General features: G+C 46.8%; 1 protein-coding gene across 9 annotated transcripts in view; it reads right to left on the reverse strand.

Annotated features, from left to right (window-relative positions):
• ARB2A (ARB2 cotranscriptional regulator A) overlaps positions 1-21,273 on the reverse strand; it is a 284,994-nt gene that overhangs the window by 111,002 nt on the left and 152,719 nt on the right. For 8 of the 9 annotated variants that reach the window (XR_012761961.1, XM_075411658.1, XM_075411656.1 and 5 more), the window contains one exon: positions 8,951-9,070. The exons of the other annotated variant lie outside the window; for it this stretch is intronic. Coding sequence is in view for 7 of the 8 variants with exons in the window: in XM_075411658.1 (XP_075267773.1) it covers positions 8,951-9,070 (120 nt within the window). In the remaining variant the exon portion in view is untranslated. The remainder of the gene's footprint in view (positions 1-8,950; positions 9,071-21,273) is intronic. 9 annotated transcript variants of the gene reach the window in all.

Here is a 21,273-nt window from a genome sequence, read left to right on the forward strand (position 1 = left end):
TCATACACCTGTAGCACAAAAGGGATTGTTATGACAATCTAGTTTGTTGTCCCGTGCAGAAAGGGCCAGACTGCAGCTAGATTTAATTTGGAAGAACGTGAGATAATACTGTTGGGGGTGGGAAAAATCATCTGCTACACTCAGAACCCCTGGGCAAAGGGAAACTGAGAGCACTACAAATACTCCGAGATGCATGAAAATTAGTGGCTGCCAAAATTCAAAGAAACTTTGGGGAAAAAAAAAAAATCTAGTGCCATTTTGGCTGCACTGACCAAAATTTTGCATAGCTGAACAAAGGTACTGAAGCTTGAGCTTAACCTTGAGCTAAGTATAGTAACTGCAATTAAAACACGGAGTCCAATTCTCGGCACACTAGGGGAGAAATGTTGACAAATAGTGCTGAATTCAGAGAGGAATACAAACAAAAAGGAAAAAAAAAAGAAGAGCTAGTTAAGTACAGTTGGGCTACAAGAGAACGAGGAGATGCAAGTATGAGAACAATTGTTAAATATCAGAAAGCTCTTCACACCGAAATCTAAAAACAAATGTTCACTGTGTAGTGCACAGAATTTAAAACAACGCAAAGAAATCATAAAAATATACAACCAGTGAGATGATGTGGCTTTAGAGGAGTCTCTGCAAAGAAACGCAGAAAGTGCTGTGCCTTCCACCTCCACGTCCCCTACGATATAAACATGGATTTCCCAGTAGCTGGATTTCCAAGTAACCCAAACTTCTATCCAACTCCAGTTCTTCATTTGTTTTAGAATTAGCCTTACAACTTTGGTGTCAAACTAGAAAATTAATATGAACGGGCCAATGAGATGTAAAGTAATGACGGGCGGTGTCGGCAATTAGTACTCGGTCTGTCGTTCCGGTCGGTGAAACGTGGCCCTTCTGCTGTTTGAAGAGTGGGGAAGGGGCGTACGTAGGGCTAGCCTCAGACCATGCACTGAGCCCAGGGAAGCATGAGATGTTACATTAGCAAACGATTAAGAGCAAGCAAAAAGTAATGAGGCCGAGCGAGTTCTCTAGAGCCACGTAATGAGGACGGTTGGATCTTCAAAACACGAGCCTGTTCTGGAGGTGGCCGGCGCTTGGGCTTTCCTGGTGGCCATCCGCTTCTCCGAGAGGGCTGGGGATGATCTGGGGAAGGGGATGCCTACACGGCATTTAAACTAAAGCACCAAAAAATGAAAAAGGAGACGCAGCTACGGTGCTCCGAACTGCCTGGTAGCCGTCCATCACGCCTCTGTCTCTCCCCGTTAGACGATCCTCCCGGACTGCAAGGTCTTCAGGACAAGGCGCTACGATGCGATAGCTCCCGCAGTGCAAACGGAAAATAACAATAAATGGTAGCCAGTGAAATAACGACGCCAGTGTACACCTGTCAGCTTATTTATCCAAGCTGAGAGTGGCCTAAAATGTTTATCTGCTCTGTGTTAAAGTGGGCAAAATATGCATATATATGTGTGTATCTATATACACACACACTTATGGTACGTGTATGCCAGTAAAAGCCAAATGTGATCAAGAAGCTGCTCCCAGTACAGCAGGCAGTGACACGTATTAAGGCACTTGGGTATTTTTTGACCAATCCATCATTTAATTTCCTTACTGCCGCAACCCCTCACCGCAGGATCTTCGATCCCTGTTGCTTTCTACCGCAATCTGAAGCTTGTGTATTTCAGAAAAGCATTAGCGAAAACGAGCCCGCTGCTTCCAAAAACAAGCGAGGGGGGGTGGAAAAAAGCTGTTTGCAAACACTGGTGTTTTGGGGGTTTGACGTGGTTCTGGTTCAAACCCAACGCTTCCAGCGGAGCGAGACTGGAGCCGGAGAGGTGCCGACTCCACAAAAATGAATCGAAGCTGGGTCTGATTGCTGGCAGCCGAGAACACGGAGCTGCGCAGGGTGGCTTTCGCAGGGACGTGTCCTCCCGAGCCACCCCACGGACCGGTGGTCCCAGCCGCCGGCTCCCCTAACTCATGCCACGCGTGGGTCGCGCTGGGCAGCAGCTCTGCCACAGCCCCCCCATCCCTGTTCCCAGACAGGCCTTCTTCATCCAGCAGCAAGAAACCTAATTCCACCCTGCGTGTATTCATGGCCAGTTCTAACCCATTTGTTCCCGTGCCAGCACTGTTCTTCGGCCCATGCTGCTCTCCCTCCCCGCTGTTTGCTCTCCCGATGTATCTGCAGAGCGCTACCAGTCCCTCTGAGCTCTCCTTCTCCAACCTGAACAAGCCACGCTTTCCAAACTCGGATTCTGTAGCAAGTACAGAGTAGACATCGAACCTTCTTTTTGTTCAATAGCTACCACAGAATCACAGAATGTTCGGGGTTGGCAGGGCCCTCTGTGGGTCACCCAGCCCAACCCCCTGCCCAAGCAGGGTCACCCAGAGCAGGCTGCACAGCACCGCGTCCAGGTGGGTCTGGAATATCTCCAGAGAAGGAGACTCCACAGCCTCCCTGGGCAGCCTGTTCCAGGGCTCCGTCACCCTCAGAGGGAAGAAGTTCTTCCTCATGTTCAGCTGGAGCTTCCTCTGCTTCAGTTTGTGCCCATTGCCCCTTGTCCTGTCACTGGGCACCACTGGAAAGAGTCTGGCCCCATCCTCCTGACTCCCACCCTGCAGACATTTAGAGGCATTTCGAAGGTCCCCTCTCAGCCTTCTCTTCTTCAGGCTGAACAAGCCCAGCTCCCTCAGCCTCTCCTTGTAGGAGAGATGCTCCAGTCCCCTCCTCATCCTCGTAGCCCTGCGCTGGACTCTCTCCAGTAGCTCCTCATCTTTCTTGAACTGGAGAGCCCAGAACTCGAGACAGTCCAGGTCATTCACTTACAGTTATCCACGATGAAGCCACACGTCCAAGGGCTTCTCCACCCCTGCTGTTCCCTGAGGATGAGGTCACTCTTCATACACAAAGGCAGATGACTAGCCAGTCAACGCCAAAGTGTCCTGAAGTTTGTGTTATTTCTGTTAATTTCTACTATTGTAGAAATTCTGCTCCTGAATACCAACGGTGACTTCACCACTTGCTAGCGCACACCGATTTTGTGTGCCCACACCAGTAACAGAAACACTAAAAGAAATCTGCCCCAAGGCTAGCGACCCTAGTCCTGTCCAGCCCTTTTTACACAACCCACTGCCGTTTCTCCATTAGCTCCTCTCATCCACCCTCATTTCTCATTTGACCTTTTTCGGAGGAATGAGAATTTTTTCCAGGAAGCACAACAAAGTATAGCCGAAACAAATAGCCAAATGGAGTTAAGATCCCTTTTTTTCACTTTTAGGCTTATTTTTCTGAGTGGCCCTACTGCAGCCAGACCTGACTCAAAGAGGTGCCAATGTAAGTGTACGACAGGGAAAAAGGTGAGACCTAAAACAGGCAGAGTTGGGTGAAATGATCTGTCCAAAGACCGGACATAGAACCCAAGTCCCCATAAACCTGCAGGACAGCATCCCATACTGCTCTCCCAACTGACATTCAGCATTTAAAGAATGTCTTTAAATGTTAAAGAATTTTTTTTTCCCCAGTTTAATGCTCACAAAGCCTTGAAGCACAGTGATATTTTGCTTTGTTTCTTCACAATATGGATCTTGGTCACCGAGGTGTTTTGCCCCTCATCTCTCCACTTCCATGCTTTGTACAACCACCACAGATTTTGTGTTATTCCTGCCACACATCAGTAGATGTGTTTTGATTTAATACGTCAGCCAGGGGAATTAAGAGTTGCATATCCATGAGGAAGAACTTCTTCCCTCTGAGGCTGATGGAGCCCTGGCCAGGCTGCCCAGGGAGGCTGTGGAGTCTCCTTCTCTGGAGATATTCCAGACCTGCCTGGACGCGGTCCTGTGCAGCCTGCTCTGGGTGACCCTGCTTGGGCAGGGGGTTGGACTGGGTGACCCACAGAGGTCCCTTCCAACCCAGACCATTCTGTGATTCTGTGATTCTGTGATCCACAGCAACCACTCTACGCTCATCAACTCCTGAGCCAAACTAAATAAAAAAAATAAGCAGACAGATATATTTATGCAAGTATATATAAACAAAAAGCCAAATATAACAAGCCATTCAATCTGAAATTTCAGGAAATTAAATTAATGAAAAGCTCATGACAAGTTCACAGCTCAGTCATTAAGGCTCTTAAATTGCATTTTGCCTGTGCCAGAATACTGATGCAGCCTCAGAAACTCCCAGGTAGCTCAGCAGGTGTCCGTTCATCATCGTTATTATTATGGCACCTATCAGCTCTAGCCAGGGTCAGGTCCTCGCCGTACTCAGGACAATACAGCAAAATGAAGTGGCAGCGTATTGCAGAGCGTATCTCGAAATGATGGACCTAAAATTATTTCAAATGGACAAAATGGGCTGATTTCGATGGAATTAGGACCCTACAGTGGATACAGTAATTTGAACAGTGTGTTTTAAGGGCTCTCATTTTAACAAAGCTGCCTAAAAATACACACACTTGCACACACACGCATCTACCCACACCTTTGTGCAAATTGTCAGTGTATAGATCCAACATTTTAGCCGACAAAGACCACAATGAATAGTTTCTCATCTGCTCAGAGACAATGAACCTACTTTCCTTCTCCTAATTTAATTATATTACATTCCCCGGTGCACTTTGTATTTTTACGGCAGTATGAATGCTGTAAGCTGGAGATACCGCTACTCATTGTCATGGTTTTGTCACGATTCCCATGATATTTGGTGTTTTTTCTCTTAAAGATGTTACTTAACTAAAATTAAAACAAAAAAGCTACACTTCTGGTTCATAAAGTGCTGAGGAAATCCTTGAAAACGCAAAGCCTAAGGTCTCGGGAATACAGGAGGCGAACAGGAGAAACCTTCCACAAAATCTTTTTTTTTTTTTTTTTTTTAAATCTCAGGATACTGAATACCTAATTGACAATTTTGAAAGCTTAGATTTAACAATTCTTCCTGTGATTCCGAAATGAGTAGTTGTCATGTGCTTTTTACGGTGATGGACACAGCTAGTTTTAGATGTCACCCAGCATCTAAGACCACCCCTTCCGTCCCCGGTACGCGCAGTCGGGCCCCGATGCTGTAATTAGATCTGCAGGGCATGGCCACAGCACGCAGGTAGGCACGGGGGCACAGTACATCTTTTCTCCTGCACGGGTCTTTCATGAAAGGCAATGACAAGGGAAAAACATTCTTTTTAAAGCAAAATAATTGTAAACCCGCAAAATTTGGCAGAAAAACTTGGAGGAGGCGTTGTACCAGAAACTTATTTTCTGTAAACTAAATATAAAATTGACTCCATCAACTTGAAATTCTCACTTTCTGTTAAATTTCAAAAAATTATTATAAGCTAGGAGTTGGGAAAGTTCCACAATTTACTGTCAACTACAGCAAGCTGCTTCTGAAAATAAATCCCCGACTACACTGTGTAAGGGATAACAGAAGTAAGAAGCTGAGACGTGTTCATGAATCGCGGCTTGAGCTTTTCAAAACCAGTAATTAGCAGCACACAGTGACCCGACAACTATTTTTAGTGCTGTGTATTCAAAAAGTAATTTACGTGTAGATATTGTTAGATGCACGTTTAATTTCAAGCCACAGTTACACAAAGTTTTAATTACTAAATATTAAGATACATTTCAGCATACGGTTTATGATTAGCATTTGTAATTCAAGCTATAAACAATACAACTAATTACGTTTATTGGTGGAACTTTACTTCCCACACATGTTCAATCACTTTCAATTATTCCCCTAGTAATCTATGACCCAGCAAGGTACAGAAATTGTGTGCCTACATTGCAGCAACTGGGTAACTGGTTTCTGTGCACTGAAGCATAATATTACAGGCTCACCCTGTTTTTCTTAACATCTCGCAATGGCAGACATGGAAAAATGTAGATTAAAAAGCTGCAAAGAACAATAAAAATGTCAGATGCTGTGGCACGTATTTGAAAACTGCAGCCAAGTTTTATTGGCTTGTTTAATGAAGGACTTCCAAGCCATAGCCTGATTTTTACGGTGACATGAAATTTGGAACGAAGACCAGGTTTGGCCAACCAAAGGTCTGTGAACAGAAACACTCCTCCTTTTGTACCAACTTCACATGTGATGGGTCGTGTCTGCTCTCTTTTCTCATTGAGTTTCATAGAATCGTTAAGGTTGGAGAAGACCTCTAAGGTCATCCAGTCCAACCGTCAACCCAACCCCACCACGCCTGCTAAACCATTTCCCAAAGTGTCATGTCTACAAGTTGTTTTGAACCCCTCCAGGGATGGGGACTCCACCACTTCCCTGGTGACCATTCTTTAATGAAAGAGTGGTCAGGCACTGGAACAGGTTGCCCAGGGAAGTGGTGGAGTTTCCCACCAAAACACATGCCCACGTCCCAGCACGCGACTTCAGATGCCCGCAGAGCGAAGCGACGAGGCAGAGCGGAGCTGCTCCTCCTGTCTTTGCTCACTAACATCAGGTTTCGCTGGGTTCCTCTGCTCAGCGCCGCAGTGTTGGGTTCTCGCCAAGAGCCTCGCGTCGCGACGCAGCGACGAGCTGGGGCTCCCTGCGACTGAGGTGGCTGCCAACGGTCGGCACAGACCTCGCAGCGCCGAGCACGCAAAGTGCATTTAAAAGATGCTCACTGAAAACGCGAATTCCTTTTGGACTTTTTCGCTTCCTTCCTTTTTCCCTGCGGGCACAACGAAACGCAGAGGGCCCAAGGAGGAAACCTTCGCTCCAAACTGAAGCCATATGCTTCACGCCGCTCTCCTGCAAGAGGCACGGAGGCAGAAGGAGCAGCTGGGCAACAGGACTCCGTAACTCTCGTAAACCTGCGACCTCACGAACCGGCTGACCCGAAATTCTCACATAGCGAGTGCAGAGGTGGTACGGTTGCTGTATGTTGTAGCTGCTCTATCACTCTCATCATCTCCCCCACACAAAGCAGGAAAGAAAGCAACGCGATCGAATATGTATTTGTCATGAGACAGTAATTGCCCATCGGTTGCTCCGTTTCTTTTTTATTTTTGAGCTCTCTGCAACTACTAACTGCCATATGGATATAAAGCTGAAGAGAAAGGAGATCATAACAAATAAAATCTCACACATTAATATCGTGATAAAACAGTTCAGGGTTTGTTTCAATGCTATCTGCTTCAGCGTACGCACTATTTAATGAAGCCGCTTTCAGTGGAGCTCAGACATCAAACCACCTCTACCAAAACCAGGTGTTAATACCGTTTGATTTTTTAGAAAACAATCCGGCTACATTAAATATACTTCTCAGGCCTGGTTTTGCATGACAGATATGTGATGTGCCAATGGTTATATATTATATTCTTCCTCTCAGGCATGCGTCTCCTGCAGAGACAGCAGACTACAGAAGCTGACCCTTACTGAGACCATCTTGTCTCTCTGACAAAGCGCCTTTTTAACTTCTTACTTACTGGTTGCTTCCTGCGATGGATAAAAACTTTAGCTCAGCTTGTGATAATTTCACAGGCCCTGAGCACCCTGACCCTGGAAGCCCCGAGGTCAGAAGTCAAGTCTTGTTCTGAAACATCTGTGTGCTTCATATTAAAGTAGAACAAAAGTGAAGGAATATCCACCAGTGTGACAAGAGAAACAGGCAAAATGGGAATGACACGTTGGTCATCTGTTACCCATGCCACCTCAAGCCATTGACTGAAACGGGATGGAAAAACTCTCCCAAGCCTTCCCCGAACAAGGACTTTGTTTAGGAAACACTGAGAAAGGTCTCCAGTCGATTTTTATTCCCGCCCTGCGCTGAACGTATGTATCTGTAGATGTCTGCTGACCCAAACAACGTGGCTTTACAGAACTTCACAGAGCTTCTACTCGCACTTCGCTTTTGGGCGCCAGAATAACCCCGGGCTGAAATGCAGGGCAGCTGAAAATCACAGCTCACGACAGCCGAGACAGAAGAGATGCTCCTCACCCTTCGCCGTACCCGAGGAGCCACAGGCACACGCAGAGCTGTGGTTATAGAAGGAACCATTCATCTTCACTCATCTGGTCTCCTAAAAATCTAGTTTTGAGACTATTTGACCTGGTGGTAAAATACCTGTGGAAAATGATCAGCTGAACTGTTCTCCAGTCTGTACCTGCCATACATATTTTAAAAATACTCTTCAGGAATCACAGGGAAAATCAAAACGGCCTTAATTTCTACAAATGAAAAGAGTTAACAAAAATCTTAAGCTCTTAAAATAACAGAAGTGGCACTGCTCTGGCTCCTCCTTGCTCCTGAGAGCAGCACAAGATTAAAACCAAAGCACTCACACGTGCTTTTTCTTAACTAAGGCATTCATCTTCATTCAGGCAGGAACCACTTTCACTAACTTTGAGTTAGACTAAACTAAGGTGTTACAGACAAAAGACGTATACATACGTCGGCAATTTTTGTTTCCACAATAAAGCAGAGTCCTCCCCACCTCACGCCACTGCGGGGTTTATCCAGAGCCCAATAAAGGGCAAAATAAGTCTTCCCAGCAACTTCTGCAGACCTTTGGGGAAAAACTGCAAAAGTGGGTAAAACTCCCAAATTTCCCCTCGTGCTCAGTTCCAATCTGTATACAGAAAGGTGCACTTGTTAACGTGACTTTGATTTCAAACCGTTCTTACATGGTCTCAGCCTCCACCTCCAGTCTTTCTGCCCCAGAGCAGAAGCTCATGGAGTGCTGCCGTTCGGCGCATAGCCCGGACAAGGAGGACCCAATGCGTTTTGTTCCCACACATTCTTTCAGGTTCTTGGGACCTTATTGTCTAGCTCAAAACCAGAAAAATGCAGTGACCTCGCAGCTGCAAACGAATCCTCACAGACCGGCATGAGACCATTGGTCCAAAGCTGCTCCTAAACGGCTGCTCTCAAGAAGGCGATCGCGGAGAATTCAGAAAATCTGTGAAAGACTTCAGGAAAGAAGGCAACGGAGAAGTCACACTTACCAACTCTACAAAGGCAAGTCCGCCATAACTGTGAGCAACAAAAAACACGTTCTCTGCAGCTGACTGGGAAATAAAATGGTCCCAAACATAAATTGCGTGTTCTTCAGGAGATCCATTATCCTGCAGAAAGAAATGACGTTTGCGACAATTACCTTTTAAAAACTGGCAATTCTGTCTAAAAGCAATGTGTTCCTATACGTTAAAATGTTTTGTTAAAACAAACCTCAAACGAATATACTCTGGTGTCAAAAAAAGAACAGATTTATTTGTCTAAATAAAAGAAATTTCAGATTGCAATTTAAAGGCAGTAAAACTGTTGCTTTATTGTGGCTTATTTTAATAAATACAACAAAAATTACGCATCTGCAAAATTTTGTGTAAATACTATGATGGCAATTCAGCTAAACAGAGGCATTCAAAGAAATTATGAGCCACTGCTCTGATTTTCATTCTTTTTGACAACTCTTTGTCAAATGTTTGTTCACTGATGGTTTGTTTAAAGTAGTTAAGTCTGATAAAACAAATAAAACCAAGTGGGAACAATATAAATATAATTTCAGCCTTTACAATTTTTTCATATTATGGGCCAATGGAAATCTGCCAAAGTTTAGAATTACGGTATTTGCAGCTACTCCTCTAAACGCTGCTTTCTGCAACTGCAGACTACGAGATGCAGCACAGATAAAACACCTCTGGACTGCTCACACGTTGGCCATTTTTCCGGAGTCTCTGGTAGTCAGGGCAGTGCTTTTTCTCATCACTGAACAAGAATTTGCGAACGCCAGCGAGCGCTGAGTCACTGAAGGCAGTGGAGTGATTTACACTGATTTTAGTGCACTCTCCTCAAACCCCGGGGCTGTGCGCTCCCACCTTTACCTTGGAGACTCGCGGAAAGCCCCATACCCCTCCATATTTTATTGATTTCTCAGGCTGTCTGTGTTCTGACTACACATCTGTCTGGTCTCAGCTGGCAAGGGCAAGATGCTCTGCTCGCTCCCCTGCCCCACCACGATCCCAGCACAACGCTGCAGGCGCTTGCACAGGTCAAGGTCACCATATTTCCCAAAATTTCCATCCCTCTCCCCTTCGCTCTGCTCCACCACCAGCTTCATACCCCGAGGTGACCAAGGCGCAGACCATAAAAGCCACAGCTCCTTGGGGAAAACGAAGCATGAACCAGCAAAAGCCACCAGCAATCAGAAGATGTTAAATACATAGTGCAAATTGCTCCACACCTTACCAAAGAACACTGATGTGATTTAGGCCTTAGTCCCACTCTGAAGCTCCGTTTTGTGAATTTAAGCTCCTACGAGTGTCTAAAATCAATGGTAAGACAGGCAGCTACATAACGTGGCGGTGGGTTTAGGCTTTCACTTCTGTTCTCATGCCCGGTTTCCCAAATAAGAGTGCGATGGCTGCAAATCTTTACGGATCTGGACCCAAAAGCTTTTCAAACAATTACGTGCTTTTAAAATTCTTTTCTCTAAGGTAGCAGTGAATAAAACATATTTATCAAATTTGCCGAAAAGCACTGAAGGTACTCCTGCCAATCCTGGACAGATTCCGCTCTGGACTGAGTACGACAGAGATAGTTTTAACTAATTCTGTTTCAACTGGTGTAAACCACCTCAGCATGACAAAGGGCTTACTTTCTTTCAACCCTGTTTTGAAATTTGATTGTTGAAATGGGTAAAGGAGGTAAAGACTCCTCCCTTTGTGAGGCAAGACGGAGGTTTTTCAAAGGAAATTTCATCAAGAAAATATGACTGACAGACCAGTTGTTAAGATTAAGCTGAAGGACAACTTGAACTGGAGTTTCCTACGGAAAAGTGATGTGCTTTAATTATGATATGCATGGAAAATGTACATCACAACACCGCCAGAGTTTTTAAATGACTGGCTATCTTTGAAGGTTTATTTTAATTAAATATGCAGGAGATATTTGTTTCTAAATAATAATGGTACCATTAATTCCCTTAACAGCAATTTTTGTACAGGTACATAACCCCCTGCTTTAACATTCTGACAGAAGCGGCCGTTTCTGTTTCATACTGCTTTTCCAGGTACGCTGGATTTGTTATTCTATGTGCTGCTTGGAAAAGCACACAATTTTCGAGTTTCCACAAGACTAAGACAGCAGCAAGAAGCTTCTGAAGGATTCAGAAATTCAGCCTGAAAATCCTTCCACCAATTAAAGCATCACCAGTGGTCTAGCAAACCAAATCATTAACTGCACAGCTTCACAGCCCGGTACAAACACTCAGTCGGATTTTATAAAAGCAAAAAGAAATCAGCCAGAATGAGCCAGATATAGACTGTAGCTACAGTTTCCTTTGTTACTGGTGAAAAAAACCCACAAAATGTCAGGACAAACCGAATTGCCGTACACACTCTGTGGAACCCTAAACAAGGTGAGAAAACCACGTGTGTGCAAGGAGGAGTTTGGAGGAGTCGTGTATGTTTAGAAGAGAAGCTCTTTCTCCAGAGCATCTGCTTATTTTTTCCCCTTATAAGAAGCCCATGTTTCAAACAACTCGGATGGAGAACGAAGGGGCTCCACGTCCGTACATGGAACATCTGGCAGCTAAATGCAATGCACTCATGTAATTGTTAAATTAGTTGATAAGGTGGGGGTGGGCCCTCTTTGTCATGCTTTAGAATCACAGAATCACAGAATCGTAGAATCATTAAGGTTGGAGAAGACCTCTGAGGTCATCAAGTCCAACCGTCACCCCAACACCCCCACGCCTGCTAAATCATGTCCCCAAGTGCCACATCCACACGGTTTTTGAACCCCTCCAGGGATGGGGACTCCCCCACTGCCCTGGGCAGCCTGGTCCAACACCTGACCACTCCTTCAGCAAAGAAGTTTTTCCCAATATCCAATCTGAACCTCCCCTGACGCAGCTTGAGGTCACTGCCTCTCATCCTATCACTGGTTACTTGGGAGAAGAGACCAACCCCCACCTCACTGCCCCCTCCTGCCAGGGAGCTGTAGAGAGCGATGAGGTCCCCTCTCAGCCTGCTCTTCTCCAGACTGAACAGCCCCAGCTCCCTCAGCCGCTCCTTGTAGGACCTGTTCTCCAGCCCCCTCCCCAGCCTCGCTGCCCTGCTCTGGACAGGCTCCAGCCCCTCAATGTCCTTTACACAATTATCTGTACAACCGTACAGAAAGGAATGGAGAAACCACGCTGCGTACCTCAGAAGGTACATAGCATCACAGAACACATACACACAATCACGTTGTGTACCTCAGGAGGCACCTGAGGCTGAACGCTTTCTCCTTTTGAAAGAGGCTGAGATGGAAAGGTGCTGGGAGCGCTGAACTTAGATTTCCAGCTGCTGACAGCTGGTCATCTGTAACCGGTAATTCTACATCTAAATAAGCGGTCTGATTTTTTGGCGGTGTGGAAGTCATACCTGTGGGTCTTCACGCTTCTGCAAATCTCCTCCCTCCCCAGTATATATAATAAGAAATAAAATGAACAAAAAAATAAACCACTAAGAACCACGCTACGGGACAAGGCCTTAACCAATGCAAAGTAACCCAAATCCAGGCGATCGTGGGGCTGCTGCAGACCAGGTACCTCCCAAGCTCTGTGGTGCCGGGCATGGAGCGCAGAAGGTGCAACCCTCACGGTGCCCCAGCCGTGCAAAGCCCGACCTGACTCCACTGCCAACTGAACACCATCAGTAAGATTTACCCTTAACTCACTGATAGATGAAGAGATGTCCGTGTCTTTCTCCTAATAAGTATTGTGTTTTTGTTCTTATCAGCGATAAAAACAAAGCAAACACTCCTCACTTGCCACCAGTGGCTACCAGCACGATGGAGACTACCAGGTATTGACCACCCGTCATACCTGCACGCAGCAAATCCCACTGAAGATGGCCTTGGAGATAAAGGTGCTTAAAACCATTTAACACAAGTATTGCCGAGGTGTTTTAGACTGCTGATGTTATGTTTATTCCTCTTCCTGAATGCTAGAGGAGGCACACGTTTCTGGAACCTGCTATAGAAGGGGCATCCATAAAAGTAATACGGAGTATGTACAGCCAGATACAAGGTTCTGATCCAGTTAGTGACAGGAGCACGGGGCTAATCACAGAGACGCTCCTGCCACACGGACACACTCCTGAATGAGAGGTTATCATCAAGCGTCTGCGAACAGAATGAAATTTCATTTCACGTGGAAGAGATGAGTAGTTGCAAATACAGGTTTAAGCACAGATTCCTTTCTCTAGTGATAAAAGAGCTTTTTTTCCCAGTATTTTTTAAATGCTGTCTCTTAACTATACATTAAAAAAGCCTCACTTTTTAAAACAAAATAGCAGTTGCTCAAAAAATGATCACAAGTGGTTAACATGGAGCTTTTCATTTCAATATGAAAACTTTAATCAAATAGTTTAATGGCACAGTTTACAAAAATAACATGACAATGATTAATAAATCCATGTTTCTCATGTCTAGGAAGACACTGGATACCCCAGGGCCACAACCCCTCTCACAGCCGCCTGCAGTAGGGAAGAGGCTGCTGCTCCCCAATCTGCTTGGCCTCGGCTCGAGCCCCAGGACGGGCTCGGGACGTCCCGGGCTGCTCCAGGGCTCGCAGATTCAAAATTCTCTCCGCGATAATCTTGAAGTCCCTGAAAACCCGAAGCGATTGTGGGTAAATTCTCCGGCCGTCCATTGTGCAAAAAAGCGGAGGAAGGGACCACAGGTCTCGGTCTGGCGTTTCTCCCAGCGCTGCTGGTGCTGAGAGCTGAAAGGTTTGTAGCATTTTAATGTCCGGAGCCGTTAGGAACGTGCAGATAAGCAGCGTGCACACAGCGAACGCGGCGTTCGGTTCCGGTGCATTCAGAAAACCAGGCTGAATTCACTAACGTAATATCACAGTCATTAATTGTTAAATACCAAAGCTGAAGTGATGCAGCCGGCGAAGCCTTATCAACTATGCCAGATTCTAGCACCTAGACATTGCAAGGTCCGCAGTTATGATGGACTACCTGAGTTGATAACACACGGAATTATCTAAACAACATTTGCATATTTGTGTAATTATTTCCTAAGGTTAATTAGCTCCTGCAAAGCAGCTTGCCCTTTGAGACTGCTTACTGTGACAGGTTCACATTTTTCCTGTTTCAATGCCAAATTTTACTTTTTTTTTTTTTTTTAAAGTAACCTGTTGCTGGAAAGTTACGGATGGGGCATGGGCTGGAGGCCTTGAATTACAACAGACTTTACTGGGGCAGAGCAGGCAGAGCAGCTCAGAGCCCATCTTAAACTTCTAATCCATCAAAACTCAGAAAAATCAAATCAAGAAAATCAAAACTAGTTTTAAGCTCTAGTGACAGCTCTCTCCTTTTACTTTGTGGTTTTTTGTTTTTTTTTTAAATCAAGGAGCTGGAATCACATTTTTTTTTCCGACAAGTGAAAAGTGAAATGCATACAAATAGGGAAGTATGCCATACAATTCAATAGCTTATTAACAATTTACTTGAAGGTGGTTTCTATAATTACCACTTATCACAGCAAAACAATTTCTCCTTCTAGCTCGATGAGCTGCTGTAAACAGGTTCGGTACACGTGTTGAACACGGGAGAACAGACCCGCGGGCCGGCTGACAGGCAGAGGGACGCAGAAGGCTCAGGGCTCCGGTCTCCAACCCTTCCTCACAGAACCACAGAATCACAGAATAGTAGGGGTTGGCAGGGACCTCTGGGGATCCCCCAGCCCAACCCCCTGCCCAAGCAGGGTCACCCAGAGCAGGCTGCACAGCACCGCGTCCAGGCGGGTCTGGAATATCTCCAGAGAAGGAGACTCCACAGCCTCCCTGGGCAGCCTGGGCCAGGGCTCCATCACCCTCAGAGGGAAGAAGTTCTTCCTCATGTGCAGCTGGAACTTCCTCTGCTTCAGTTTGTGCCCATTGCCCCTTGTCCTGTCACTGGGCACCACTGAAAAGAGTCTGGCCCCGTCCTCCTGACACCCACCCTGCAGATATTTAGAAGCATTTATTAGGTCCCCTCTCAGCCTTCTCTTCTTCAGGCTGAACAAGCCCAGTTCCCTCAGCCTCTCCTCATAGGAGAGATGATCCAGGACCCTCATCATCCTTGTAGCCCTCCACTGGACTCTCTCCAGTAGCTCTTCATCTTTCTTGAACTGGGGAGCCCAGAACTGGACACAGTACCCCAGATGGGGCCTCACCAGGGCAGAGTAGAGGGGAAGGAGAACCTCCCTCGTCCTGCTGGCCACACTCTTCTTGATGCACCCCACGATCCCATTGGCCTTCTTGGCAGCCAGGGCACACTGCTGGCTCATAGTTAACCTGTCGTCCACCAGGACGCCCAGGTCCCTCTCCGCAGAGCTGCTCTCCAGCAGGTCCACCCCAAGCCTGTACTGGTGCATGAGGTTGTTCCTCCCCAGGTGCAGGACCCTGCACTTGCCCTTGTTGAACCTCATCAGGTTCCCCTCTGCCCAGCTTTCCAGCCTATCCAGGTCACGCTGAATGGCAGCACAGCCTTCTGGTGTGTCTACCACACCTCCCAGTTTGGTGTCATCAGCAAACTTGCTGAGGGTACATTCTAACTCTTCATCCAGGTCGTTGATGAAGAAGTTAAACAAGGCTGGGCCCAGTACTGACCCCTGAGGGACACCACTTGTTACCAGCCTCCAACTAGACTCAGCGCCGCTGATGACAACCCTCTGAGTTCTGCGACGCATCCCTCCCCAGCAGCAAGACCTTTGCAGCTCCACGTGGCTCGTCCCATTGCCTCCATCACCCCCAGGGCAGGCAATCTTTAGCACTTCCCCCAACCCTTCTGACAAATCATTACATTAGAATTAATACATAACGTAACATAAATACAACAACACAAAAATATAACCTAGAAGTAGTGGTCTGTCACCAAAACAATCCAGGATGAAACAGAGTTTTCAGTGGCAACTGGCTCAACACTGGTATCTTCTGTACAATAGAAGATATAATTTTCTTCATGGAAAACTCTGTTCTTTCGGAAGAAAATTGTGTGTTTGAAGGTCTGGAATGAACAGCGAAGGGACACAGTTTGTTCCCTGCTGGTACGCAGTTCTTGGTTATCACAACCTGACTCAGGCCAGCATCACGTTTTGCAGCGCTCTTGGGTAGCGGACCCAGAGAAAATTAAGTGGATTTCACGGGAAACTTTCTGCGGCTAGAAAGCAAGATCTCAAAACCAAGTTAATGCATGTGTGTACATCTATGTACGTGTACACAGAAACCAGAAGGCATGGGGTGGTGAATGCTGAGGACAAATGAACGGGGAAGATTTTAATCCATGATACTGCCATGGCAGGACTTGTGAAACTCTGTTCTAATTAGGTACCCATTAAGTCTGGGGGGACTCTGCCACTTGCTTTAATATCAGCAGAGCTAAAATCAACTCTTCAGCCCTTCGAAGACTCCAGAACCCTCGAGATGGGCACTGGGGGTTTGCCACCGCAGGGAATGTCCCGTCTTGCCCCTTGCAGCTCCTCATGTCCTCCCATCATAGAATCCCTAAGGTTGAGGAAGACCTCTAAGATCATCAAGTCCAACTGTTAACCCAACACCCCCACGCCTGCTAAACCATGTCCCCAAGTGCCACATCCACACGGGTTTTGAACCCCTCCAGGGATGGGGGCTCCCCCACTGCCCTGGGCAGCCTGGTCCAGTGCCCGACCACTCTTTCAGCAAAGAGATTTTTCCTGATATCCAGTCTGAATCTCCCCTGGTGCAACTTGAGGCCATCACCGCACTCCCTTCTCCTCTGTGCTTGCCTTTACACTTCACTCCGTCCTTTTACAACCCTCCAATTCAAATAAAAAGGTGAAATCAAGTCTCCTTTGCCCCTTCTACTGCACCATCTCCCGTTCCTCTTCTTTTCCTCCCCCAACAGCACCCTTACGAGTACTAAATGATGCTCATCACTTGCTGTGTCTTCCTCATTCCTCTACCAAATATTTGCCGTATATGAGAGAAAACCTGTTTCATCATGACATAACATAATGAAACCGTATGATGGTTTATTATCATCAGAGCAGCTCCAAAGACTCAGTGCAGGACAAGGTCTAAGGGGCTTTGAAGGCGAGAAAGCTGGAACAGCAGCCAAAAAACCAGCTAGCGTATGATTTTTTCTCCCACAAAGACAGCAGCTGTCAGCTAGGGAAGAGGAGGAAAGTAAGTAAAGGACAGAAACTGAAAATGGGAAAAAAAGTGGAAGCAAAAGTCTCATATTACTATGTAACTGCAGCATGAGTACCCACAGACAAGACTTTAAAGTGTCTAGCTCAGGCCATTTAACAAGATTTGACCTTTGATGGAGAAATTCCAGTGTATCAGGAAGCATCCCGTCCACCTGAAAAACTTCCTTACAGTTTTAATCACAGAGTCGAGAGCACTCTTGCACAGGTATTTCTGAAATGTTTCGTACTCCAGCCCAGGAGGCAGCAGGACGTTTTACCCACAGTGGGAACTGCATTTCTCCTTTACGTAGTGAAATGGGCAGCACTAGTCTGTGCGCTGCATACATGGAGACACACATGCAGGAAGACAGGCTGCCTCCTGCAGAACTCTTAAATAACTGGATTTTCAGGAAGGATGGTGATGGTCTGCCTTCTGCACTGGGGTGAGCCTGGATGTATGGAGTAAGATGGAAGGAGGCTGCGGAAGGCAGCAGATGAGGGCAACGTCACAGAATCACAGAATCACAGAATAGCAGGGGTTGGAAGGGACCACTGAGGCCATCTCGGCGGCAAAGCAGCCGTGACTGGAGGAGAAGACACAGGAGGAAAAGCGACGGTGGAGGAAAATTTGTGGCGAGCCTTAAATCTGGCAACGGGCGTCTGAAACGCAGTTCAGCAGGTCCTGCCAGGAGCACTGGGAAGAGAGGTTAATGAACACTAAGCAGCGGGTTAAGGGAATTATTTCAGTTGCCGCATCCTGAATTGAGTGGAAAGGAGATGACTTGAGAGAAAACAAGAGGGTAAGAGATAAAATCATAGAAAATTGATGCCTTGGCCTTGAAAGTTTGATTGGAGGACGCATTTCTTTCCTCCTGTCTTTTACGGGCTCCGTATGGGTTTTGTTTTCACACTTTGCTGCCTTGAAACATCAGCACCTGGCAGGATTTGACCAGCAGAGCGGGTTCACGGCCACCAACGCCTGGTGCAGCTCTATAGAGCATTGAATCTGCAGAGGTTTCACCACTAAAATAATGTAAATGCGTTACTGGTGAGCGACACCATTCTATTCAGCAACTGTGTTCATATGCATTCAGGAACAGTCACATTGTGTTTTTCCCTACTTATGACCTTAGCAGGGATTAAACCAAGAGCCTTTGGATGCAGAAACACCAGCCTCTTCCACTTACCTCGCAGGAATAACTGGGGAAATACAAAGACCGCTTTATCTTTCTAAGGGCACCTTCTGAGACGGGGGCAAGGTACGCACTCCGGCAGCAGCTGCTTTCGAGAGAGAAGGAGAGACCAGACACCACAATAGCGAAGCCCGGTCACTCACGGAGTCGCAGATATAAATAGCACTGCCAAGGTTATCATTTGGCACACGCCTTCGGGAAGCGAGACGGCTAAGTGACTTCGGGCTGGATTTTTCATATTACGGATCTCGGTCTTGCTCCCAGATCTGTTTGAGGCGATTCTGTGTAATTTCCTGGGCCCGTTTTATTCGTGGGGTGGGCTGGTGATGGAAGTGTTCCCAACTTTGCTCACGAAGCCCTGGCAATCAAGATCACAGAATCCCAGCATGGCAGGGGTTGGCAGGGATCTCTGTGGGTCACCCAGTCCAACCCCCTGCTGAAGCAGGGTCACCCAGACCAGGCTGCACAGCACCGCGTCCAGGCGGGGCTGGAATATCTCCAGAGAAGGAGACTCCACAGCCTGCTTGGTATGGTCAGGAGCAGAAAGGAAGACCAGAAGTCTTGCATACCACCATCAAACACACACCGTATTCAGCTAGAGAGAAGTCCCACCTATAAAACCCACGACAAATTACCAGGAAAGCAGGCAACCTCAGCAGACCTGCTAAACGAGCTGGTATCAGACGAAACATGCAATACCTGGCGTATCTAACGGCCAAATGAAAGACGACAAGAAAAACCGCGTTTGGCAGACCGAGACCGTGTTTGAACCGTCCCCGTCGGTGCGCAGGGGATGCAGGGCTGGCTTGGGAGGGGGTGGTGGCACCCGCGCTCTGCCACGGCGCGACCGCTGAGGTTAGGTTTAAAACGATGAGTTTTAGCTGACGCAGGAACGACGCCGTCCAGCCGGGCTTTTTCATGTTTCATTATTTCGGTTCCTCCCCAGGGCCCCTGCTCTCCCCAGCTCCCACCTCAACTACCAACCGAGACGACTTCGGATCCTGTCCCACTTATCCCACTTCAGGTGCAAGCTGGGCTTTCACTGGCGATGGGGGTCAGGAAATAAAATTCAGAGCTATGCTATATATATGTGAGGATGGAGGGAGCTTGGGTCCTAACCTCCCCCGGGGCAGGAGAAGGGAATTAGTTTTCTCCTTTATATCCAGCTTTATTGCACACGAGAGAACAAACGAAGGAACTCCGAGCCAGAAAGGAGTTTTCCCAGCTCACCCCTCAAATAATACAGTTGCCGACCAATAACCTAGAGCTACTTCTGAATTGAAAAAAAAACCCCAAATCACTCTCTCCTCCTGTTTCCAAAGTGCTCCAACCACCTCTGCTCAGGGAGCGACAAGCTGACCCTGGAAACCAAAACCCTCCTTCCACCCTCTTGGCTGCAGGACCTGCCTCCAAGCCCTCATTTGTAATATTCCAGAGGGCAAACAACAGCCCTGAAACTATCCTTCACAGGATTAATGCATCAATGCATCGCTGACCTAATGCGACGACATTATTTTAGCGTTGAATGTCATTATTTTAGTGTTGAAACCTCTGCAGATTCCAGTTTTGGCAAACATAGGTCTTCTCAGGCGGCCTTCGGTGCGTCGCCCTGCCAGTGAAGAATATACGAGGGTTTTTTAGAAAGGCTCGTGTCGCAGGTGGAATTTCTTCAGACCTGCATTCGAGCCGAAAGTTGGGCACGCTGAGCGTGGCCGCAGGTCTGTGCAGAAATAAAGAGAGCGACGCTGCCCGCGTCGTTCAAGCCGCAGTGACTCCACGCAGCACAGACGCAGCCTTTCTGCGCGGCGAGTATCTCCTGCTGCGAGGCTGCCGTGTTCAGACGCCCTCCCTGCTCCTCCAGCTCTTTACTGGGAAATTCGAGGCACTTTGTAACTTGAAGGGATTTGCCGTTTACGAAGGCAAACCCAGATCTCGGGCTAAATTAATTAAGTCTCGAAAGTTATTACAGCATCACCTTCCCTGGTTAAAGAATCTGCTTGTCAGCCAGGGTGAGACAACTTTGTCAGGCTGTTGTCCCAGTCTGGATTTTCCTGTTATTACTTCTGCGGGAGTCTGGCATGTCCTGTCATCACCAGCCAACCCTCTTCTGGTAAAGCGCAGGAAAGGAGACCGAAAACAAGAAAAAATCAGACAAAATCAGTTTCTCACTGGTTCTTAATTATCGTCTCCAGCAAAAGCTTGGGGGTTGTATTTTAAATTACTGATTTTCTTTTTTTTTTGTGGCCCGTTACTCCCTATCAAGCTGGAGAGTAAAGAGTTAAAAGCCTTCCTTTAAAACAGATCTTGCCCCACACTACCTGCAGCATCCCTGATTATGCTGTTTCCAAACTGACAGACGTGGTAGGAGTCACCTGGGCTAATTATTTTATCATTAAGGCAAGAATGTAAATAAACATAAATATGACATTTGTCTTTTTTAGTTTCAGGACAAGAACATTGCTGACTCACCAAGAGGAAAGAGGTGCAGGAGAAGAGAATAGGAGGAAGCAGGGAAATGAATCAAAGGAAGTTTTACATAAGAAAAAAATAACTAATTTCCCTTATAACTCTCTGACAGACTTTAGGATTTTTGCTTTCTTCATATTTTTTCCCCTTTCCATATCACTTGCGTGGGGGAACTCGTTGGAGCAGAGGTGTAGTAACAACTCCTCAGACCAGCCCCGTCCACGCAGTCGTGCCACAGCTATTGACAAATCCCTGCGCAGTTCACACGAAACCCCCGGCACGGCATCTGCCAGCCTCTGCGGGTGGACTTGCACGCTCTACTTCGAAGAATTTGGCCAACGAGACTCCATTTGGTAAAAATACCCAAAGACTGGGGAAGTTTCACGTCAGTACAGTGCTACTGGTACACATCCCTACCTTTTACAGGCATCTTTTTCACGTCTCCTTGTACTATTTTCTTTCCA

Source organism: Opisthocomus hoazin, chromosome Z (genome assembly GCF_030867145.1).
Source record: "Opisthocomus hoazin isolate bOpiHoa1 chromosome Z, bOpiHoa1.hap1, whole genome shotgun sequence".
Classification (NCBI taxonomy): Eukaryota; Metazoa; Chordata; class Aves; order Opisthocomiformes; family Opisthocomidae; genus Opisthocomus; species Opisthocomus hoazin.